This window comes from Bombina bombina, chromosome 2 (genome assembly GCF_027579735.1).
Source record: "Bombina bombina isolate aBomBom1 chromosome 2, aBomBom1.pri, whole genome shotgun sequence".
NCBI lineage: Eukaryota > Metazoa > Chordata > Amphibia > Anura > Bombinatoridae > Bombina > Bombina bombina.
In genome coordinates, this window is record NC_069500.1 from 602,347,535 (window position 1) to 602,368,725 (window position 21,191).

The window sequence follows — 21,191 nt, forward strand, 5'->3', positions numbered from 1 at the left end:
AACAAATGTTACATGTATCCGTTGATAAGGTGAAATAAAAGTAAAACAATGTAATGATATTTAAATTTAATATTGTTATTCATAACCAAATTATCTTTATTTACATATAAAATTGTTATTAAAAACAAAAATGGAAATCCAGGTATTCCATATGAAAAATAAACTGCGACATATATCTTTCCAGAACATCATACAGTATACGCCCATTTTCATCAACTACATTTTAGATACTTTTTTTGAAACCGTTATAAAAGAAAACTTTATTTAGTTTGTATCAACACTTTTTAGTTATTTTTTGCGCTCTATTGTATCACATTTTTGCAATGGCATCTTCCCAAGCTGGAAAGACCAAAAGCGGGAGAAGTATCATGTTCACTCATCGGCAAAATTGTATTTTGGTCGAAGCTGTTATCGAACACTACGATGAAATCATTGGGTACCAAGCCAGAACTGTAAACCCACAGAGAAAGAGAACAATTTGGACACAAATCAGTAGATCTGTTTCAGCTGAAGGAAGTTTTCCTAAGGATGTGCGGGCTTGTCGGAAGAGAGTAACTGATATTAGAAAAAACATAAAGAAAAAGGTTTGCAGGGAAAAGCAATCTGCCAAAGGAACCGGTGGAGGCCCTGGATATAGGGCCGAATTAACGGACTTTGAACAGATGCTTTATGCACGGATGGGTGATGCCGTTGTGGTTGGCCTGGATGTCCCAGCAGACACTATGGATTTTAGAGGTAAGTTAAATGTAAACGACACCCAAATTTTGTTGTTCATAATTTAAAAAAAGAGAATTAAAAATTATATATCTTTATTATTGAAATCTATTATGTAATTATTTCGATTCAATAGATATTCCTTTATGGAAAGTATATGTAGATATGCTCACTATCTCTTTAATTTTGTAGATTTCTGCTATTGGATATTAAAATTGTGATTAGTTTACATTTTTATTTGGCAAATAAGGATTATGGAGAAAATGGAGGCATGAACTATAATAAAAGTAATCTAGTCATTGTTATAACTATCTATTGTCTATCTAAATCTATCTAAATATTTGAAATTGTGTTTTTATCTATAATTATTGAAATTTAATACAAGTATATTTATATTATTTAGAGCAAGAAGATGAGGGACGTCAGGAAGAGGAGATTGATGCACAAGAGGATCAACCTTTGGAAAATGAATTCACCTCACAAGACCAAGAACCCTCCACATCCACAGTACAAAGAGAAGAAGGGGAGAGTAAGTTATTTGTAAAAAAAAACCCAATAGTTTTTATATATTTTAATAACAATTAACAACCAGATGAGCACTGTTGATAACTTGTGGTCTAATGTATATTTTGATTGTATAAATCGATGCTGTTGATATTCTAATATTATTTTTATGTTGTTGTAGGTGTTCGTGCTTTACTACAATCCATGCAGGACAATTCTATATTATTATTCGAGGGTAGGTTGTCTTCTAATTGTCATGTTAATTTTTTGTTTTTTTATGAATGTAACCTATTAATAATACATATTTTCCATGTCATACAGAAGATCAGGTTGAAATCAATTTGGAACCTCTGGTTGAGGATTCTGTATGTCCAGAAGATGAGGATGAGACTCAGGTTGAGGGACAAACATCAGAGGGACCAACACCACCAAATCTAGAAACTCCTCAGAATATCATGGTCAATGACTCTGAAGAAGATGAAAGACCAGAACAATTGATAAACCCAGAAGATGTCACAGGCAGGGGAAATGATATACAAAACCTCACAGACATGGCATTGGGGTTCAGGAATGAGCAAAGTGCATTTTTTAAAGAACTGATCAGATTACAAGAAGAAAGAAATGCAATTTTAAAAGCTGATTCAGAATTTAAGAGGGATTATTCCAAAAAGAAATTAGAAATTTTGAATCGAAGATTTCCTACTCAATAATTAATTATTAATATTTCTTGTTTTTGCACTTTAATGTTCAAATTGTTTATATGTTGAAAAGTTAAACACTAGAATTTGGTTACAGTTTAAGTTATTTTTGAAAAAATGTTACATGCTTCAGTATTCAAGTATTTGTTATTACAATAAAAATGTTATTTAAAATACAAAAAAGAATTAAGGCTGTTTGTTTGTTCAAAATTTTTTTATTAAAAGAATAAAAACTAAATTTTTTTATTAACAAATAAACACAACTTTTTTTTTTTTTCATCTGTCTGATTATATAACAGTAGTGAGGATTATTATTGGACAATTTTCAAACAACTCCTGTGTTATCCGTGGTTTCTGTAATACAATGTTAAGATAATTAGAAATCCAGAAATATAATACTAATTCTTTGCCCCACCCCCACCCAAAAAAAATACAATTACTTACATGAAAAATATCTCTCAATAATTTCCATACGATTTTGAACACCGGCCCTAGTAGTGTGCCTGTTTAATATTTGTTGGGGGACATAGATGTCATCTGGTTGATCCTCAAGACACAAATCATCTTCGTTAACTTGAGATATTGCAATATTATGTAACATGCAGCATACTAAAATAATGTCATTGCACTTCTCTGGTGAGTATTGCAAGTCTCCCCCTGACCTGTCCAACACACGAAATCTCATCTTCAACACACCGAAGGTTCTCTCGATAGCACTTCTTGTACTACGGTGTGACTCGTTGTATTTGATCTCTGCACGTGTATGGGGCGATGGTACTGGTGTCAGAAGCCAAGGCCTACACGGATAACCACTGTCACCTACAAATAAAAAAATTAAAAGAATTATTACATTGGAATAACAATCTATATGCACTTTTAGCAATACAGAAATTAATGAAATAATAACATAAATGAAAAGATCATAAAATTAATTTTCACAAAAAAAAAAGGTCTAAAGTGTATATACATCTAACTACAAATCTATGTCCTTCAAAGTTGAAAACCAAAATTAAACATAAAAACAATAACACCAAAAAATATAAAGTTAAACTCACCCAATAGCCAACCATGGGGCATGTCTCCACGTTCAAACGATGTAAATAATGCTGATTGTTTGAGGATATGGTAATCGTGGCAGGAACCTGGAAATCCTGAACGCACAGCCCAAATTTTTAGGTTGGCATCACAAACAGCCTGAACATTCAGTGAATGGAAGCTTTTTCTATTCCTGTATTGCTCCTCCCTTAAAGCTGGTGGTCTTAAAGCTATGTGGGTGCAATCAATTGCACCAAGAACATTAGGCATACCAGCTACTTGATAAAAAGATGCCTTAACTGTGTGCCATTCTTGCATATTCCTGGGTACAAAAATAAACTTCTTCAGATGTTTCAAAACTGCTTTTAAAACAATTCTTAGATGCCTGCAAAATGAAGGCTGGCTAATGCCCACCACAGCACTAGAGACTGCCTGAAATGAACCAGTTGACAAGAAATGCAAAACTGCTAATAATTTTAAAAGTCCAGGTATCGCCCTTGTTCTTCTTGTCCTAGGGTCTATGTCATTTTGGATCAGAGAGTAAAGATTTATAATACTCTCCCTATTTATACGAAATCTTTGCTTTATCTCCTTATCAGACAATGCCTGTAGTCCACACCGGGGTAAAAAAACTCTAGGCACTCTTTGGCGTCTCCGTATGGGCATATTACCATCAGCAAGACGATTTTCACGGGCCCTTGCCAAAGAAATAGCAGACAACAGCAGAAAATATTCCATCTTCTCTCTCACAAAAAATGAAGTAAATGAAATGTTCTCCTCAGTGGATATGGAGAACTTTGGAGGGCGTAATTGTAGGAGAATATTAGGTTCTCCCATGGCGCAAAATAGTGATAAATATGAAATTTGGCGATCATCGATTTGATGAAAATACGACCGAAAAAGCGCTGTTTTAAGCTTCAATCGGCGCACATGTGCGCCTTGGCGAGATAGAATAGAGTGGTCGGATTTTTCGGTCGAAAATAAGTTTTTTTGGTCTGATTTTGTTTTAATACATAGGAGAGAATTTACGCCGGCGTATTTATAGGCGTAAATGTAGGAGAATTGCAATGATAAATGGAGCCCAATATGTACTAATTTATTTGCCATTACTTAAAGGGACACTGAATCCAAAATTTTTCTTTTGTGATTTAGATAGAGTATGAATTTTTAAGCAACTTTCTAATTTACTCCTATTATCAAATTTTCTTTATTCTCTTGGTATCTTTATTTGAAATGCAAGAATCTAAGTTTAGATGCCGGCCCATTTTGGTGAACAACCTGGGTTGTCCTTGCTGATTGGTGGAAAAAAATCCATCCACCAATGAAAAAGTGCTGTCCATAGTTCTTAACCCAAAAAAGCTTAGATGGCTTTTATTTCAAATAAAGATAGCAAGAGAACGAAGAAAAATTGATAATAGGAGTACATTAGAAAGTTGCTTAAAATTGCATGCTCTATCTGAATCACAAAAGAAAAAAATTGGGTTCAGTGTCCCTTTAAACAGCATTGTAGGCTATCCTATTTGAGCACATTACAAATCTTATCACAATATAATTCGATATTAACCCAAAGTAATAAAGTCCATTTAAGCTGGGGATCCCCAGAGGTGGTTCTGATGTAGCCAGTTATCTTTTAATCAAGAACTTATTTTGAAACAATTTATATTGCCCAGTTCACAGTTAACTGTATCCATAAACCTTTTGTGAGAAAAGCAACATTTGCGATAATATAAACAGTTCACTTTTAAGTAGTGCCTCCGGTTGGTTTCAGAGATGGGGTTAGCAAATAACAACCAAATCAATGACTTTGTTGTCCTTTCACCGTGCGATCCTCCGCATACTTCGGTCACTCAGATTTACTCACTTGATTTATGACAGTCATCCTCCCCTTCACCTTGCGAAATACCAACCGATTTCGGAGTTCCCACGGGCTGCAATTACTTGTTGCGGTTCCTGTGTCTGGTATATCCGCTCCACTGATTGCAAGTCAATACTTGCCGATTGTCATCGCAATTGCTTGTCACAATCCCTCTGTCAATTATATCCACTCCAGCAGTTGCAAGTTCATACTTGCCGGTTACCATCTTGATTGGGGATCCCCAGCTTAAATGGACTTTATTACTTTGGGTTAATATCGAATTATATTGTGATAAGATTTGTAATGTGCTCAAATAGGATAGCCTACAATGCTGTTTAAGTAATGGCAAATAAATTAGTACATATTGAAGCAAGTTTTGTGTTTAAATTGATATTTTAATGGTACCGTTATTTACCCTTGGTTAATCCCTGTCTCAAAGGTAATGCATTAGTTAACTTAACAGGATAATCCAAGTGCCGGGCAAGATTGGCTTTATTCTTTCTGATATTTCATACTTTAATCTCCTTCTTTTATTTTTCTTGACTTTGAACAGTAGTTTAATAAATTAACAATAATAAATTAACAATATATATATTTAATATATAGTGTCATACCACAGGTGTTTCTGCATTTTATTTCCAGTTCCTCTGATTTATCTGGATTATAGAATATATACTGACACATATTACACCCTTTCCACATCTAAATTTGCCTTCTTGTTAAGGCAACCAATAGATATTAAATGTACCAAAGAATAATAAAGGGTGCACTCAATAAAAGAGAAGCTCTCTCTGTTTGTGAGTATTCCATATATTACGGACTACCTTATTACCTACTGAAACATCTGTTGCCACTTGTTTAAATTATTTTCTACTTATCCATTACTTAGCCATTTCATGACATGAATAGTTTGTAGCTATGTTTATTTGATTTTAGCAGTGTTTAGCGATTTTTTATTTTTTTAAGACATTAATTATTTCGAATTTTTTGATTGGTCACTACATTTATTGTATATAGCAACCAGTATATGGCATTTTAATAATCTACTGAATATTTGATATTTTATTAATTAAATTATAACCTATTAACTTTTATTGTGGTTGTGGTGATCTTTTAAGCTTTTTTAGCGCTGTCCATACCCCACCTTTTCCCCCCAAATAAAATGCCTATCTAAAATAACCTAAACTCCCCATTGCCCTCAAAAGGTCATTTGTATGGGCATTGCCCTTAAAAGGGCATTTAGCTCTTTTACTGCCCAGACCCTACTCTAAAAATAAAACCCACCCAAAAAAACCTTAAATAAACCTAACACTAACCCCCGACGATCCACTTACAGTTCTTGAAGTCCCGCTTGAAGGATCCATTCAGCCTGCACAAAGTCTTCATCCGGCGGCCTCTTCCATCTTCATCCAGCCGGCGAAGTCTTCATCCAGACAGCATCTTCTATCTTCATCTATCCGGTGTGGAGCGGGTCCATCTCAAAGACATCCGGCACGGAGCTCCTCTTCAATACGGTCACTGCCGTAAACTGGAACTTGAATGCAAGTGATGTCATCCAAGATGGCGTCCTTGCATTCCTATTGGCTGAAAGGTTCCAATCAGCCAATAGGATTAGAGCTGCTAAAATCCTATTGGCTGTTCCAATCAGCCAATAGGATTTGAGCATCTCTCATCCTATTGGCTGTTCCAATCCGCAATCGGCAGCTAGCTCCCAGCTCCTGAGCCTACCTAGGTATGCTTTTCAAAAAAGGATACCAGAGAACTAAGCAAATTGGATAAGAAAAGTAAACTGTGAAGTTGTTTAAAAATGTATGCTCTCTCTGAATCATGGGGATCAGGAAAACTTTTGGGTTTCATGTCTCTTTAACCAATTTGCATCAGTGCAAATACTGAGATTATGTAACCAAAAAAAAATTAAAGCAGCCTTTTCTTTCATGTAATTAGCAAGAGTCCATGAGCTAGTGACGTATGGGATATACATTCCTACCAGGAGGGGCAAAGTTTCCCAAACCTTAAAATGCCTATAAATACACACCTCACCACACCCATAATTCAGTTTTACAAACTTTGCCTCCTATGGAGGTGGTGAAGTAAGTTTGTGCTAGATTCTACGTTGATATGCGCTCCGCAACAGGTTGGAGCCCGGTTTTCCTCTCAGCGTGCAGTGAATGTCAGAGGGATGTGAGGAGAGTATTGCCTGTTTGAATTCAATGATCTCCTTCTACGGGGTCTATTTCATAGGTTCTCTGTTATCGGTCGTAGAGATTCATCTCTTACCTCCCTTTTCAGATCGACGATATACTCTTATAAATATACCATTACCTCTGCTGATTTTTTCGTTTCAGTACTGGTTTGGCTTTCTACAAACATTTAGATGAGTGTCCTGGGGTAAGTAAGTCTTATTTTCTGTAACACTCTAAGCTATGGTTGGGCACTTTTTTAATAAAGTTCTAAATATATGTATTCAAACATTTATTTGCCTTGACTCAGGATGTTCAACATTCCTTATTTTCAGACAGTCAGTTTCATATTTGGGATTATGCATTTGAATCAAATATTTTTCTTACCTTAAAGATTTGACTTTTTTCCCTGTGGGCTGTTAGGCTCGCGGGGGCTGAAAATGCTTCATTTTATTGCGTCATTCTTGGCGCGGACTTTTTTGGCGCAAAAAATCTTTTCTGTTTCCGGCGTCATACGTGTCGCCGGAAGTTGCGTCATTTTTGACGTTCTTTTGCGCCAAAAAATGTCGGCGTTCCGGACGTGGCGTCATTTTTGGCGCCAAAAGCATTTAGGCGCCAAATAATGTGGGCGTCTTATTTGGCGCTAAAAAAATATGGGCGTCATTTTTGTCTCCACATTATTTAAGTCTCATTATTTATTGCTTCTGGTTGCTAGAAGCTTGTTCACTGGCATTTTTTCCCATTCCTGAAACTGTCATTTAAGGAATTTGATCAATTTTGCTTTATATGTTGTTGTTTTTTCTCTTACATATTGCAAGATGTCTCACGTTGCATCTGAGTCAGAAGATACTTCAGGAAAATCGCTGTCTGGTGCTGGAACTACCAAAGCTAAGTGTATCTGCTGTAAACTTTTGGTAGCTATTCCTCCAGCTGTTGTTTGTATTAATTGTCATGACAAACTTGTTAATGCAGATAATATTTCCTTTAGTAATGTACCATTACCTGTTGCAGTTCCATCAACATCTAATGTTCAGAATGTTCCTGATAACATAAGAGATTTTGTTTCTGAATCCATCAAGAAGGCTATGTCTGTTATTCCTCCTTCTAGTAAACATAAAAAATCATTTAAAACTTCTCTTTATACAGATGAATTTTTAAATGAACATCATCATTCTGATTCTAATGACTCTTCTGGTTCAGAGGATTCTGTCTCAGAGATTGATGCTGATAAATCTTCATATTTATTTAAAATGGAATTTATTCGTTCTTTACTTAAGGAAGTACTAATTGCTTTAGAAATTGAGGATTCTGGTCCTCTTGATACTAAATCTAAACGTTTAGATAAGGTCTTTAAATCTCCTGTGGTTATTCCAGAAGTTTTTCCTGGTGCTTTTTCTGAAGTAATTTCCAGAGAATGGAATAATTTGGGTAATTCATTTACTCCTTCTAAACGTTTTAAGCAATTATATCCTGTGCCGTCTGACAGATTAGAATTTTGGGACAAAATCCCTAAAGTAGATGGGGCTATTTCTACCCTTGCTAAACGTACTACTATTCCTACGTCAGATGGTACTTCCTTTAAGGATCCTTTAGATAGGAAAATTGAATCCTTTCTAAGAAAAGCTTATCTGTGTTCAGGTAATCTTCTTAGACCTGCTATATCATTGGCTGATGTTGCTGCAGCTTCAACTTTTTGGTTGGAAACTTTAGCGCAACAAGTAACAGATCATGATTCTCATAATATTATTCTTCTTCAACATGCTAATAATTTTATCTGTGATGCCATTTTTGATATTATCAGAGTTGATGTCAGGTTTATGTCTCTAGCTATTTTAGCTAGAAGAGCTTTATGGCTTAAAACTTGGAATGCTGATATGTCTTCTAAATCAACTCTACTTTCCATTTCTTTCCAGGGTAACAAATTATTTGGTTCTCAGTTGGATTCTATTATCTCAACTGTTACTGGTGGGAAAGGAACTTTTTTACCACAGGATAAAAAATCTAAGGGTAAAAACAGGGCTAATAATAGTTTTCGTTCCTTTCGTTTCAACAAAGAACAAAAGCCTGATCCTTCATCCTCAGGAGCAGTTTCAGTTTGGAAACCATCTCCAGTCTGGAATAAATCCAAGCCTTCTAGAAAAGCAAAGCCAGCTTCTAAGTCCACATGAAGGTGCGGCCCTCATTCCAGCTAAGCTGGTAGGGGGCAGGTTACGTTTTTTCAAAGAAATTTGGATCAATTCTGTTCACAATCTTTGGATTCAGAACATTGTTTCAGAAGGGTACAGAATTGGTTTCAAGATAAGACCTCCTGCAAAGAGATTTTTTCTTTCCCGTGTCCCAGTAAATCCAGTGAAAGCTCAAGCATTTCTGAAATGTGTTTCAGATCTAGAGTTGGCTGGAGTAATTATGCCAGTTCCAGTTCTGGAACAGGGGCTGGGGTTTTATTCAAATCTCTTCATTGTACCAAAGAAGGAGAATTCCTTCAGACCAGTTCTGGATCTAAAAATATTGAATCGTTATGTAAGGATACCAACGTTCAAAATGGTAACTGTAAGGACTATCTTGCCTTTTGTTCAGCAAGGGCATTATATGTCCACAATAGATTTACAGGATGCATATCTGCATATTCCGATTCATCCAGATCATTATCAGTTCCTGAGATTCTCTTTTCTGGACAAGCATTACCAGTTTGTGGCTCTGCCGTTCGGCCTAGCTACAGCTCCAAGAATTTTTACAAAGGTTCTCGGTGCCCTTCTGTCTGTAATCAGAGAACAGGGTATTGTGGTATTTCCTTATTTGGACGATATCTTGGTACTTGCTCAGTCTTTACATTTAGCAGAATCTCATACGAATCGACTTGTGTTGTTTCTTCAAGATCATGGTTGGAGGATCAATTCACTAAAAAGTTCATTGATTCCTCAGACAAGGGTAACCTTTCTGGGTTTCCAGATAGATTCAGTGTCCATGACTCTGTCTTTGACAGACAAGAGACGTCTAAAATTGATTTCAGCTTGTCGAAACCTTCAGTCACAATCATTCCCTTCGGTAGCCTTATGCATGGAAATTCTAGGTCTTATGACTGCTGCATCGGACGCGATCCCCTTTGCTCGTTTTCACATGCGACCTCTTCAGCTCTGTATGCTGAATCAATGGTGCAGGGATTACACAAAGATATCTCAATTAATATCTTTAAAACCGATTGTACGACACTCTCTAACGTGGTGGACAGATCACCATCGTTTAATTCAGGGGGCTTCTTTTGTTCTTCCGACCTGGACTGTAATTTCAACAGATGCAAGTCTCACAGGTTGGGGAGCTGTGTGGGGATCTCTGACGGCACAAGGAGTTTGGGAATCTCAGGAGGTGAGATTACCGATCAATATTTTGGAACTCCGTGCAATTTTCAGAGCTCTTCAGTCTTGGCCTCTTCTGAAGAGAGAATCGTTCATTTGTTTTCAGACAGACAATGTCACATCTGTGGCATACATCAATCATCAAGGAGGGACTCACAGTCCTCTGGCTATGAAAGAAGTATCTCGAATTCTGGTTTGGGCGGAATCCAGCTCCTGTCTAATCTCTGCGGTTCATATCCCAGGTATAGACAATTGGGAAGCGGATTATCTCAGTCGCCAAACGTTGCATCCGGGCGAATGGTCTCTTCACCCAGAGGTATTTCTTCAGATTGTTTAAATGTGGGAGCTTCCAGAAATGGATCTGATGGCGTCTCATCTAAACAAGAAACTTCCCAGGTATCTGTCCAGATCCCGGGATCCTCAGGCGGAAGCAGTGGATGCATTATCACTTCCTTGGAAGTATCATCCTGCCTATATCTTTCCGCCTCTAGTTATTCTTCCAAGAGTAATCTCCAAAATTCTGAAGGAATGCTCGTTTGTTCTGCTGGTAGCTCCGGCATGGCCTCACAGGTTTTGGTATGCGGATCTTGTTCGGATGGCCTCTTGCCATCTGTGGACTCTTCCGCTAAGACCAGACCTTCTGTCGCAAGGTCCTTTTTTCCATCAGGATCTCAAATCCTTAAATTTAAAGGTATGGAGATTGAACGCTTGATTCTTGGTCAAAGAGGTTTCTCTGACTCTGTGATTAATACTATGTTACAGGCTCGTAAATCTGTATCCAGAGAGATATATTATAGAGTCTGGAAGACTTATATTTCTTGGTGTCTTTCTCATCATTTTTCTTGGCATTCTTTTAGAATTCCGAGAATTTTACAGTTTCTTCAGGATGGTTTAGATAAAGGTTTATCCGCAAGTTCTTTGAAAGGACAAATCTCTGCTCTTTCTGTTCTTTTTCACAGAAAGATTGCTAATCTTCCTGATATTCATTGTTTTGTACAAGCTTTGGTTCGTATAAAACCTGTCATTAAGTCAATTTCTCCTCCTTGGAGTTTGAATTTGGTTCTGGGGGCTCTTCAAGCTCCTCCGTTTGAACCTATGCATTCATTGGACATTAAATTACTTTCTTGGAAAGTTTTGTTCCTTTTGGCGATCTCTTCTGCCAGAAGAGTCTCTGAATTATCTGCTCTTTCTTGTGAGTCTCCTTTTCTGATTTTTCATCAGGATAAGGCGGTGTTGCGAACTTCTTTTGAATTTTTACCTAAGGTTGTGAATTCCAACAACATTAGTAGAGAAATTGTGGTTCCTTCATTATGTCCTAATCCTAAGAATTCTAAGGAGAAATTGTTGCATTCTTTGGATGTTGTTAGAGCCTTGAAATATTATGTTGAAGCTACTAAGTCTTTCCGAAAGACTTCTAGTCTATTTGTTATCTTTTCCGGTTCTAGAAAAGGCCAGAAAGCTTCTGCCATTTCTTTGGCATCTTGGTTGAAATCTTTAATTCATCATGCCTATGTCGAGTCGGGTAAAACTCCGCCTCAAAGGATTACAGCTCATTCTACTAGGTCAGTTTCTACTTCCTGGGCGTTTAGGAATGAAGCTTCGGTTGATCAGATTTGCAAAGCAGCAACTTGGTCCTCTTTGCATACTTTTACTAAATTCTACCATTTTGATGTATTTTCTTCTTCTGAAGCAGTTTTTGGTAGAAAAGTACTTCAGGCAGCGGTTTCAGTTTGAATCTTCTGTTTATGTTTTTCATTAAACTTTATTTTGGGTGTGGATTATTTTCAGCAGGAATTGGCTGTCTTTATTTTATCCCTCCCTCTCTAGTGACTCTTGCGTGGAAAGATCCACATCTTGGGTAGTCATTATCCCATACATCACTAGCTCATGGACTCTTGCTAATTACATGAAAGAAAACATAATTTATGTAAGAACTTACCTGATAAATTCATTTCTTTCATATTAGCAAGAGTCCATGAGGCCCGCCCTTTTTTGTGGTGGTTATGATTTTTTTGTATAAAGCACAATTATTCCAATTCCTTATTTTATATGCTTTCGCACTTTTTTCTTATCACCCCACTTCTTGGCTATTCGTTAAACTGAATTGTGGGTGTGGTGAGGGGTGTATTTATAGGCATTTTAAGGTTTGGGAAACTTTGCCCCTCCTAGTAGGAATGTATATCCCATACGTCACTAGCTCATGGACTCTTGCTAATATGAAAGAAATGAATTTATCAGGTAAGTTCTTACATAAATTATGTTTTTTTTTTTTTTTTTACATTGCATTATAGTAGTTGTTCATCTGCCCATTTTACCTTTTTTTGTGGAAGATCTTAATTTCCTAATGTTACTCCGCAAAGCTTTTAAAATGCATAATTAACCATAATGTCATTACTCTGTGTGCATAATCTCAGTAGAATGTTTTTGGACAGATTTTTAGATTAACATGTGGACAGAAGAACATTTAATCGCAATACATTCTGTAGAATACACTCTCTAGAAATTAAGACATTAAGGAATGTCAGTGTCCCCTTTAATTTAGCTGAAACTCGGGCATGCCCAACCTATTGCTAAGGGACCTAATTTTTCCATCCAGTATTTTTCTTTTTTTTAGCACCAAACATGTACAGATGAAGGTGTAGGATACAGGAGATCAGATGAGATCCTATGTGGGTGTCTTTCTTGGTCTGTACATTCTCACATATACATGAATCAATAATGCTAATGGGCAGCAATGAGCATTGTTTATAACCTTTTTCCTAGTTCCTCTGAGTAGGGAACAACATATACAGTTGCCACAGTCCATTCTACCCTCTCACTCGCATTGCAGGTGGGGGGGGGGGGTAGAATGGCGGCCATCTTTGAAAAAGACAGACTGTCCCTTTTCTCTTTGATTACTTTAAGAGGTGGTAGGGGCCATTGGTCAGGTCTGGCATGGATTCAGAACTGGCAAAATTGCAAGTAGGTCACGGTACTTTTCTTTACTTGTAGCCAAGGAGTTAATACTTCCATTGGGGCTCCTAAATTTCAAGCAAATTTGTCAATTTTTGTTCTAATTTTGTTTTTAATTTGTATTGTGCATTTTTTTTTTTCTTTTTAAACAATGAAAAAATATGGGAGGTTTTATGATAAAGCATAACGTTTATTACTTAATTAAGATGTTAGAAGCCCATGTCCTAAATGTAAAATAGTGCAGGGTACATTGCAATAATTGTGACAGACGTGGAGCAAATTGAGGCCACTTTGGAAAACAGAAAAATGTCTTCTGACAATAACAAGAATTTCCTTGAGCAAGTCATAATGATATTTTAATGTCTTACCCGGCTGCGAGGTTTAGTAAGAGCTGGCAAATGTCTAACAGCATCTGTCTCATTACAAATAGATTTCTACAAACTGCTAATGAAAGACAGCAAAAGAAAAAGTCTAAATATGTTGAAACTGGTGCAGAAGTTAGAAGATATACTGCCTAAGGGTTTACAAAGTCTGATATGCCCTGATAAACCCAGCAGTATATTTATTTGGATTTTGTTCTGTTATATTTTCTAGTATTAATAAGTCATATGTTCCATGTGTATTGGATTATATCATACTATTTATCCTGAGTATTTCAAGACTAGATATGATATATTTCTCATAATATTTTAGAAGATGCCTTTAAAGTTGCATTTGATTATTGTTGTCCCATATTTATATAAATACAGTATGCTCCATATTCAGTATGCCTCTTGCTGAGTGCACAAAAACATATGACACAATTTACAGCACCAACTACACATGCACTTGTCAGATGCCTGAAAAATAAAAAGAATAGGTTATTAATTTTGAAATAAATTGGACATTTTAAATTGACTGTTATTGTTAGGCATTTTTTTCTTAGATCCACAAATACACATTTTTATACAATATTGAGGTCGGTAATCGGCACCAAAGGGTTAGTATTATGCACTGTGGGTAGGCTGGCTCCATCTTGAAGGCTTGTATGTCCGAAGGTGGTCAGGGTCATTAAGCCTTCTTTCAGCTTTGCGACCTAATTCCTCCAACAAAGCGGCTACGTGTGAGTAAAACTCCTCCATCATGTATCTCGGCGGTTACCCGGCACAATAGGAAGCCGGGGGGGGGGGGGGATGGTGGTAAAATCCGTCTCGATCAGAGCATGTCTTTTAGAGGTAAGATTACGGCTTTATTAGCAGGATCCTACATATAATCTGTTCCGCAGCTGATGTTTGAGAGTCTTTTTGTAAAATGAGGTATAATTATATAGTTATTCGTTAGATTCTGAGGATTATCATAAGAGCCTCTGCAATAGACGTCTGACCATGGCTGTGGCTTAGCTCCGCCCTCCACCTTTTAAATGCTCTTAACAAATTGACTTTGTTCTCTTGGTATAATTTTTTAAAATATGTACATATCCTCAGCAGCGGAAAGGCACTACTGAGAGCTAGCTGGTGATTAACGGCTACAAACATGTCTTCAGTTTGCTCCCTATAGTGCATTGCTGCTCTAAAGCTGTCTTTAACTATGTATTTAATCTCTTTTGTAGGAGTTAAGCACATAATTATATAGTAGCAGTAGTGCAATAATAAAATGCTCTAACATATTAGAGAATTTTTCTTTTTGCACTTTAATATCCCTTTAACTTTTCTGATATAACTAATAATGAGAGTTGTGTGTCAACATCAAAACTGTGACATTTGATTCTGTTATTCTTGTTGTTATGGTACAGAGCAAAACAGAATGTTTATGTGTATTGTGATGCAGCAGAGATCATGTTTACCTGCTATCACGTGCATGTGTTTGCACATACATATTTCATTTATTCATTAAATGTGACGCAGCAGATATCTACTTCCTAGACAAAGTGTTTACATGTCTTCATTGTGGTTGTGAGCAATAACTGGCATGAAAGGGAATGGGTATGGGCTTCAGATGCTTTTAGTAGCTGCATAATCAATAAGCTGCCATCAGCTTGTACATAAGTGGCCCATGTCTAGCCTCATTTTTCATATGGGTTTTTCTCTTTGCAAAATGCAGCAGTGCTACACATTTGACACATGTGTAAAGAAGACATCTAAATAATGTAACCATATCTGCATTTGTAAGGGGGAAAGAAGCATATTAATCTATCAGTGCCTTAACTAACTGGTATTGTTATTAAATCTGTTTTACATTAGCAACAATGTAAGGCATGAAAGTCAAAATGAAACTTTCATGATTCAAATGGAAAATGCATTAAATAAATTCAGATTTACCACAGTCTCTCAGTATCCTTTGTTAAAAAGCAGTTTTAGCTTAAAGGGACAGTAAACTTAAACAATGTTACATATTTTGCTAACATTATCTTATCGACGGCTTTAAAAATCAAAAGATTTGAGAGATTTTAGCCCCCAAAGTTTAACTTGCCTCGTTTCCTCTTCAGACTCTTCTGACCAGGACTACTTTTCAAAAGCGTTACGCGGGTGCACTGTCTAATCACTGCTCGCCTGATCATGCTATTGAACTAAATGTAGCACGCTCCCACTCTTACCTGGTAGCGGGAGCGAGCTACATTTTAGTTAAGTAGCCCGCCCGCAAACTGCTTTTGAAAAGAAGACCTGATCAGAAGAGCCTGGAGAGGAAACGAGATAAGTTTAACTTTGTGGACACACATTTGCCTCTTGTTATTGGCTCACCAGATGTGTTCAGATTGGTCCCAGTTGAAAATTGCTGCTCTGGAGGTAAGTTTAACTGTGTGTTTAACATGTTTGTAGGGTGTAAACACATAGTTACACACAAGCAGCAAATAAATAATAAAAAGTACAGCATTTTTTCTTTTTGTCCCTGTAATGTTGTTAACCAGTGGTCATCTCATTTTGCAATTGTTAAAGTTGCAAATGGAAAAAAGGAATTAAGCGATTATATTAATACTAGTCCTAAAGCCCATTCACTTGGATCCCGTCTTCCTCCTTCCTCTTCCCTGCCGCTCTCAACTTTTTTTTTTCCTGTAGTGCAGCTCCGACCCCCCCCCCCCCCCCCACGGGCACGCGTTTCCCCTCTCTGCTGTCTGATCCTTACTGACTGATCCTTCCTTATGGCCAGGTAGGTTTGTCTTGCGCTGCAGTCTCTACTGCGCATGACGGCATCGGACAAACATACCTGGCCTTTTATAATATACAATGTTTGCATAGGAAAGTGTGTATAAAACTCGGTCCTCAAGGATGTAAGAGGTAGAGAAAACCTTTCTGTTATACTAAATTAGTACAGCAATTATCTGTATAATTTTTCTTCCTTCGGTTTCTATAACTCATGTATTCGTGTTATGTCCTCATGTCTAATAGATTACAGGCGATCACATCTTGACAACTGGAATTAAAAAAAATCTAGATTTTTTTAAAAAAAGTAACAGTTTGTGCGGTATAATACACAGTATAATAAATATTGGAAAATTAAATAGAAATGTCCTAAATAAAGATATACAAACTTATTTACTTAAAGGGACAGTCTACACCAAAATTGTTATTGTTTAAAAAAGATAGACAACGCCTTTACTATCCATTCCCCAGCTTTGCACAACCAACATTGTTATATTAATATACTTTATAAAATTTAAACCTCTAAATTTCTGCCTGTTTCTAAGCCACTACAGACTATCATATGCTTTTTTATTTTATTTTCACAACAGGAGACTGCTAGTTCATGTGGGCCATATAGATAACATTGTGCTCACACCCGTGAAGTTGTGCTCAACACCGCACTAATTGGCTAAAATGCAAGTAAATAGGTAATAAAGTCATGTGATCAGGGGGCTGTCAGAAAAGGCTTAGATACAAGTTAGTCACAGAGGTAAAAAGTATATTAAAGTGAAAGTCAATCCTAACGTTGTACAAACGCTAGGATAGACTATTAAAACAAATAAAGGGGACTTTCATTCATGAAGTATAAGATACTTCATGTAGATAGCTCCTTTATTTGTTTCAACCGAAAAATTAGTTATCTTAAGGCACATTATTGAAATATTAAATCTATAATAATTTTTAATCATTATTAAGATTTTATATGTACTAAAAAATTCTAAATAACACACACATATATATTTACTTCACAAACGATCAGGCACTCTTTGGATTTAAGATACTTTAACATTAAGTGACGTTTCGGGGTGGTCCCCCTTCTTCAGACTCTAAAATACATTTATGTACCATCCCAACAGTGTGCATGGTGGTAGAATCATGCTATGGGGGTGTTTTTCAGTGTCAGTGACTGGTCAGGGTTGAGGGAAAGCTGAGCGCAGCAAATTTTCTTAATGAAAACCTGGTCCAGAGCGTTCAGGACCTCGGACTAGGCCAGAGGTTCACCTTCCAAAAGGACAATGGCCCTAAGCTTGCAGCCAAGACAGAGCAAGGGTGGCTTAGGGGCAACTCTGTGAATGTCCTTGAGTGGCCCAGCCAGATCCCGGACTTGAACCCAATCAACAGTCCCCATCCAACCTGACAGAGCTTGAGAGGGTCTGCAGACCAGAATGGCATAAAATCCCCAAATCCAGGTGTGCAATTCTTGTTGCATACTACCCAAAATGGCTTGTCTGTAATTGCTGCCAAAGGAACTTCAACAATGTACAGAGTTAAAGGGACATGAAACTCAATTTTTCTTTCTTTCATGATTTAGAAAGAGCATTCAAGTTTAAGCAGCTTTCTAATGTACTTTTATCTAATTTGCTTCAGTCTCTTGATATTCTTTGTTGAAAAGCATATTTAAATAGACTCTGTAGCTGCTGATTGGCGGCTGGAAATAGATGCCTTGTGTGATTGGCTCACCCATGTGCAATGCTATTTCTTCAACAAAGGATATCTAAAGTATGAAGCAAATTAGATAATAGACGTAAATTGGAATGTTTAAAATTGTATTCTCTATCTGAATTATGAAAGAAAAATTTGGGGTTTCATGTCCCTTTAATGGTCTGAATACTTATATCCATGTGATAATTCAGTTTTCTTTTTAATAAATGTGCAAAGTTTATCAAAAATCTGTTGTTTTTTTTTTGCTTTGTCATTATCGGGTATGGAGTGTAGATTGATGTGAAAAAAATTATTTAAACAATTTTAGGATAACGCTAAATACTTTATGAATGCACTGTAAATAGGAAAATTGTTTAATATTGTATGCTCTATCTGAATCATGAATGACAAATTTGGGTTTTTATGTCCCTTTAAAACATCTCAGTAACAAAATAAAATTCTAAAATTGTATTTTTATCTTGGCTGTCCCTGGCTACTACACACCAGTAATAGACCACTCCTGGGAGGCAGATGTACAGAAAAAGACTACTTCTGTTCCTCCCCATTTTACCTCTCTTAACTCTTAGGGCTAGATTTATCAAAGGCTAGGCGAACTCTGTATGTGCTTTGCCTGTAACTGTGCCCCAGCTCGCCTCCGTAGAAGCGCACATGTGCGCCTGAATTTATCACAAAAATAGAAGTAACTTTGCGAAGGCGAGCTGGGGCGTAATAATGATAAATTTCGCCTGTCGGCAAAAGCATTTACTCCCTATTTATCACAGTACATCCCTATAAATATTTAGCCTGCAATGTTTTGATTATTAAAAAAGCGTTTTTTAGGTAACTATTTAGCTTATATATATTATATAATGTTTCTGTGCTGATATTGCCATATGTTGATAATTGAAGATCACAAAAATAAATATATCGATATATATATACTGTATATATAAAACTGTTGGTACTCATATGCGCCTGTGGAAGCGCAAATTTCTTGCAATAAGTCTTGTTGTCGCTGAGCCTTTAAAAAAGTAGTTAGAAGAAGAAAGTACTGCATCACAAGATGTAAAAGCATGTATTATAATGGTGTTCGCCTCAGTCTGTATGGCGAAATATACAACACGCAATTGAAGCCGAAATTTCAGTTCCCTATCGGCGCAAAGCAATGATGAATTCCAAACAAGTCGTATTTCTATGTCTGCATCTAAAATTACGTCTGTATCCAATGTGCATTAGCCCTGTCGGGAGCTCGCCCGTGCGCCTAGGCGAATGCAAGCGGAGTGCGAAGAATTTTCTTTCACATTTGCGCAATTATAGGAGCAGCGTGCTGTGATGAATATGAAGATCAGGTTGCATGCGCTATTCTGGACGGAATTAAAGGAGAATGGCTTTGATAAATCGACCCCTTAGTTGTGCTCTTCACAAGGTGAACATGACTAAGGAGCGATCTACTCTCTAAACCTCATTCCAATGTGGAGGCATCCTGTGCAGTTTGTATTTGTTTCACTGGTGAGTATTAGCCAGGATGAGCTAATATAACTAGAAACAATTCAAAATAGACATTTCAATATGCTTGCTCATTTTATTTAAATAATTCTCAGCAGGTTTCCTAACCTTCTACTATTGTCTATCTTGTTCTGGATATAACTGAAGCTCTGAAGGTGAAAAAACTTGCCTGCATGGAGAGAAACCATGCATATCTTTTGGGGCTTTTATATCAGTATATTGTAATGTATATGTCTCTCATTTAAATTTGGAATACTGCATAGTGAATTAAAAAACTCTCAAGCTAAAATGTGCATTTCTAAAAAAAGTTTCTGAGGGGCATCACAATACAGAAGTGACATCTATTTAATCTCACTAGATTCGATAGCTTTATATTATCAGGCTCTAAGAGCAAAGGTTGGTCAGTAGGGGAGCCACATTTATAGTGAAAGGTGATTTGTTTGTTTTTGTCCCACCCCCATCATTATAGGTTTTGCAATGGTGAGTTTTATCCAAGCATATGAGCCTAGATATAAAAATGTAACTGCCAGTCTTTTATTAATAAATTCAATGTGTAATCTGCAATGTTATTTATTTGCAGAGCTTATCGACGTTACCTGCACTCTGTTGCTCCTGAACCCGGACTTTACCACAGCATGGAATGTGAGGTATGGTGCACTCACTAAGTTGTTAAAACTATTCCGCTAGGGAAGTTTGTCAGTTTGTTAGTGACCCAATAAATTCAAAGAATACATTTAAATTCACATATCTGCTGAATCAGTAATCACAAAGCATGACTGAAATATACATTTGCTGGGTTTTTTCTCTTGAACAGAAAATAATTAGCATAGCATAGAAAACAATGTTGTATGCCACTCCACATGTTTGGGCATAAAAACAAATTTATTGACACAATAACAGTTACATCTTTCTCATAAAAAACAAACAAAAAACATGTTTATATGTATATGAGTACTTGGCTTGAGTAGGGGTTCTGCCCAAAATGTTGCCATTTTTTCTTGCTTGTACTAAAATAACTTAAATTACCTGTAGTGCTGCAGCAATTTATTTTATTTGTTTAATTTATATAATATACTATAATGCAATATTATATCATTTAAAAACAAGGGATAGCCAAGAGTACTTCAGAACACAAATTTTGGAACTCAGCAGACCCAAGTCGAATTTAGGTTTATGAAAATGCTAAACCTACAAATCAGCGCCACTAAAGAGGTAAAAAAGAATTCTGTATAGACCAGGATAGAATAAATAAATCCAGAATACAGATCTCTACAATAGGAAATTCCTTATTCCCTTATAAGAACCCTTGTAAACTAGTAGAAATTCATAGTTCACCTTTTAATTATTGCAATTTACCTGTTTTTTGTATGCTAATGGCTTGAACGACTTTAACACTATCAAAGCAGAATTCCATTAACCATCTCAATACTTGTGATATTTTCAAACAATGAATTATATAATAAGACACACATAAAGAATACTTTAGTAGATCCTTCACACCTTTTTGAAAGTTTATGTAATAATAAATATAGTGTAATATTATCAATTTGCTACAAATTATTAACACAAGCTTTGAACTCTAATAATCCCTTCTA

At 36.4% G+C, this 21,191-nt stretch overlaps 1 protein-coding gene across 3 annotated transcripts in view; it reads left to right on the forward strand.

Moving 5' to 3' along the window:
* Positions 1-21,191, forward strand: part of PTAR1 (protein prenyltransferase alpha subunit repeat containing 1) — a 211,915-nt gene that overhangs the window by 45,746 nt on the left and 144,978 nt on the right. For all 3 annotated transcript variants that reach the window (XM_053702517.1, XM_053702516.1, XM_053702518.1), the window contains exon 3: positions 20,177-20,243. In XM_053702517.1, coding sequence (XP_053558492.1) covers positions 20,177-20,243 — 67 coding nt within the window. The remainder of the gene's footprint in view (positions 1-20,176; positions 20,244-21,191) is intronic.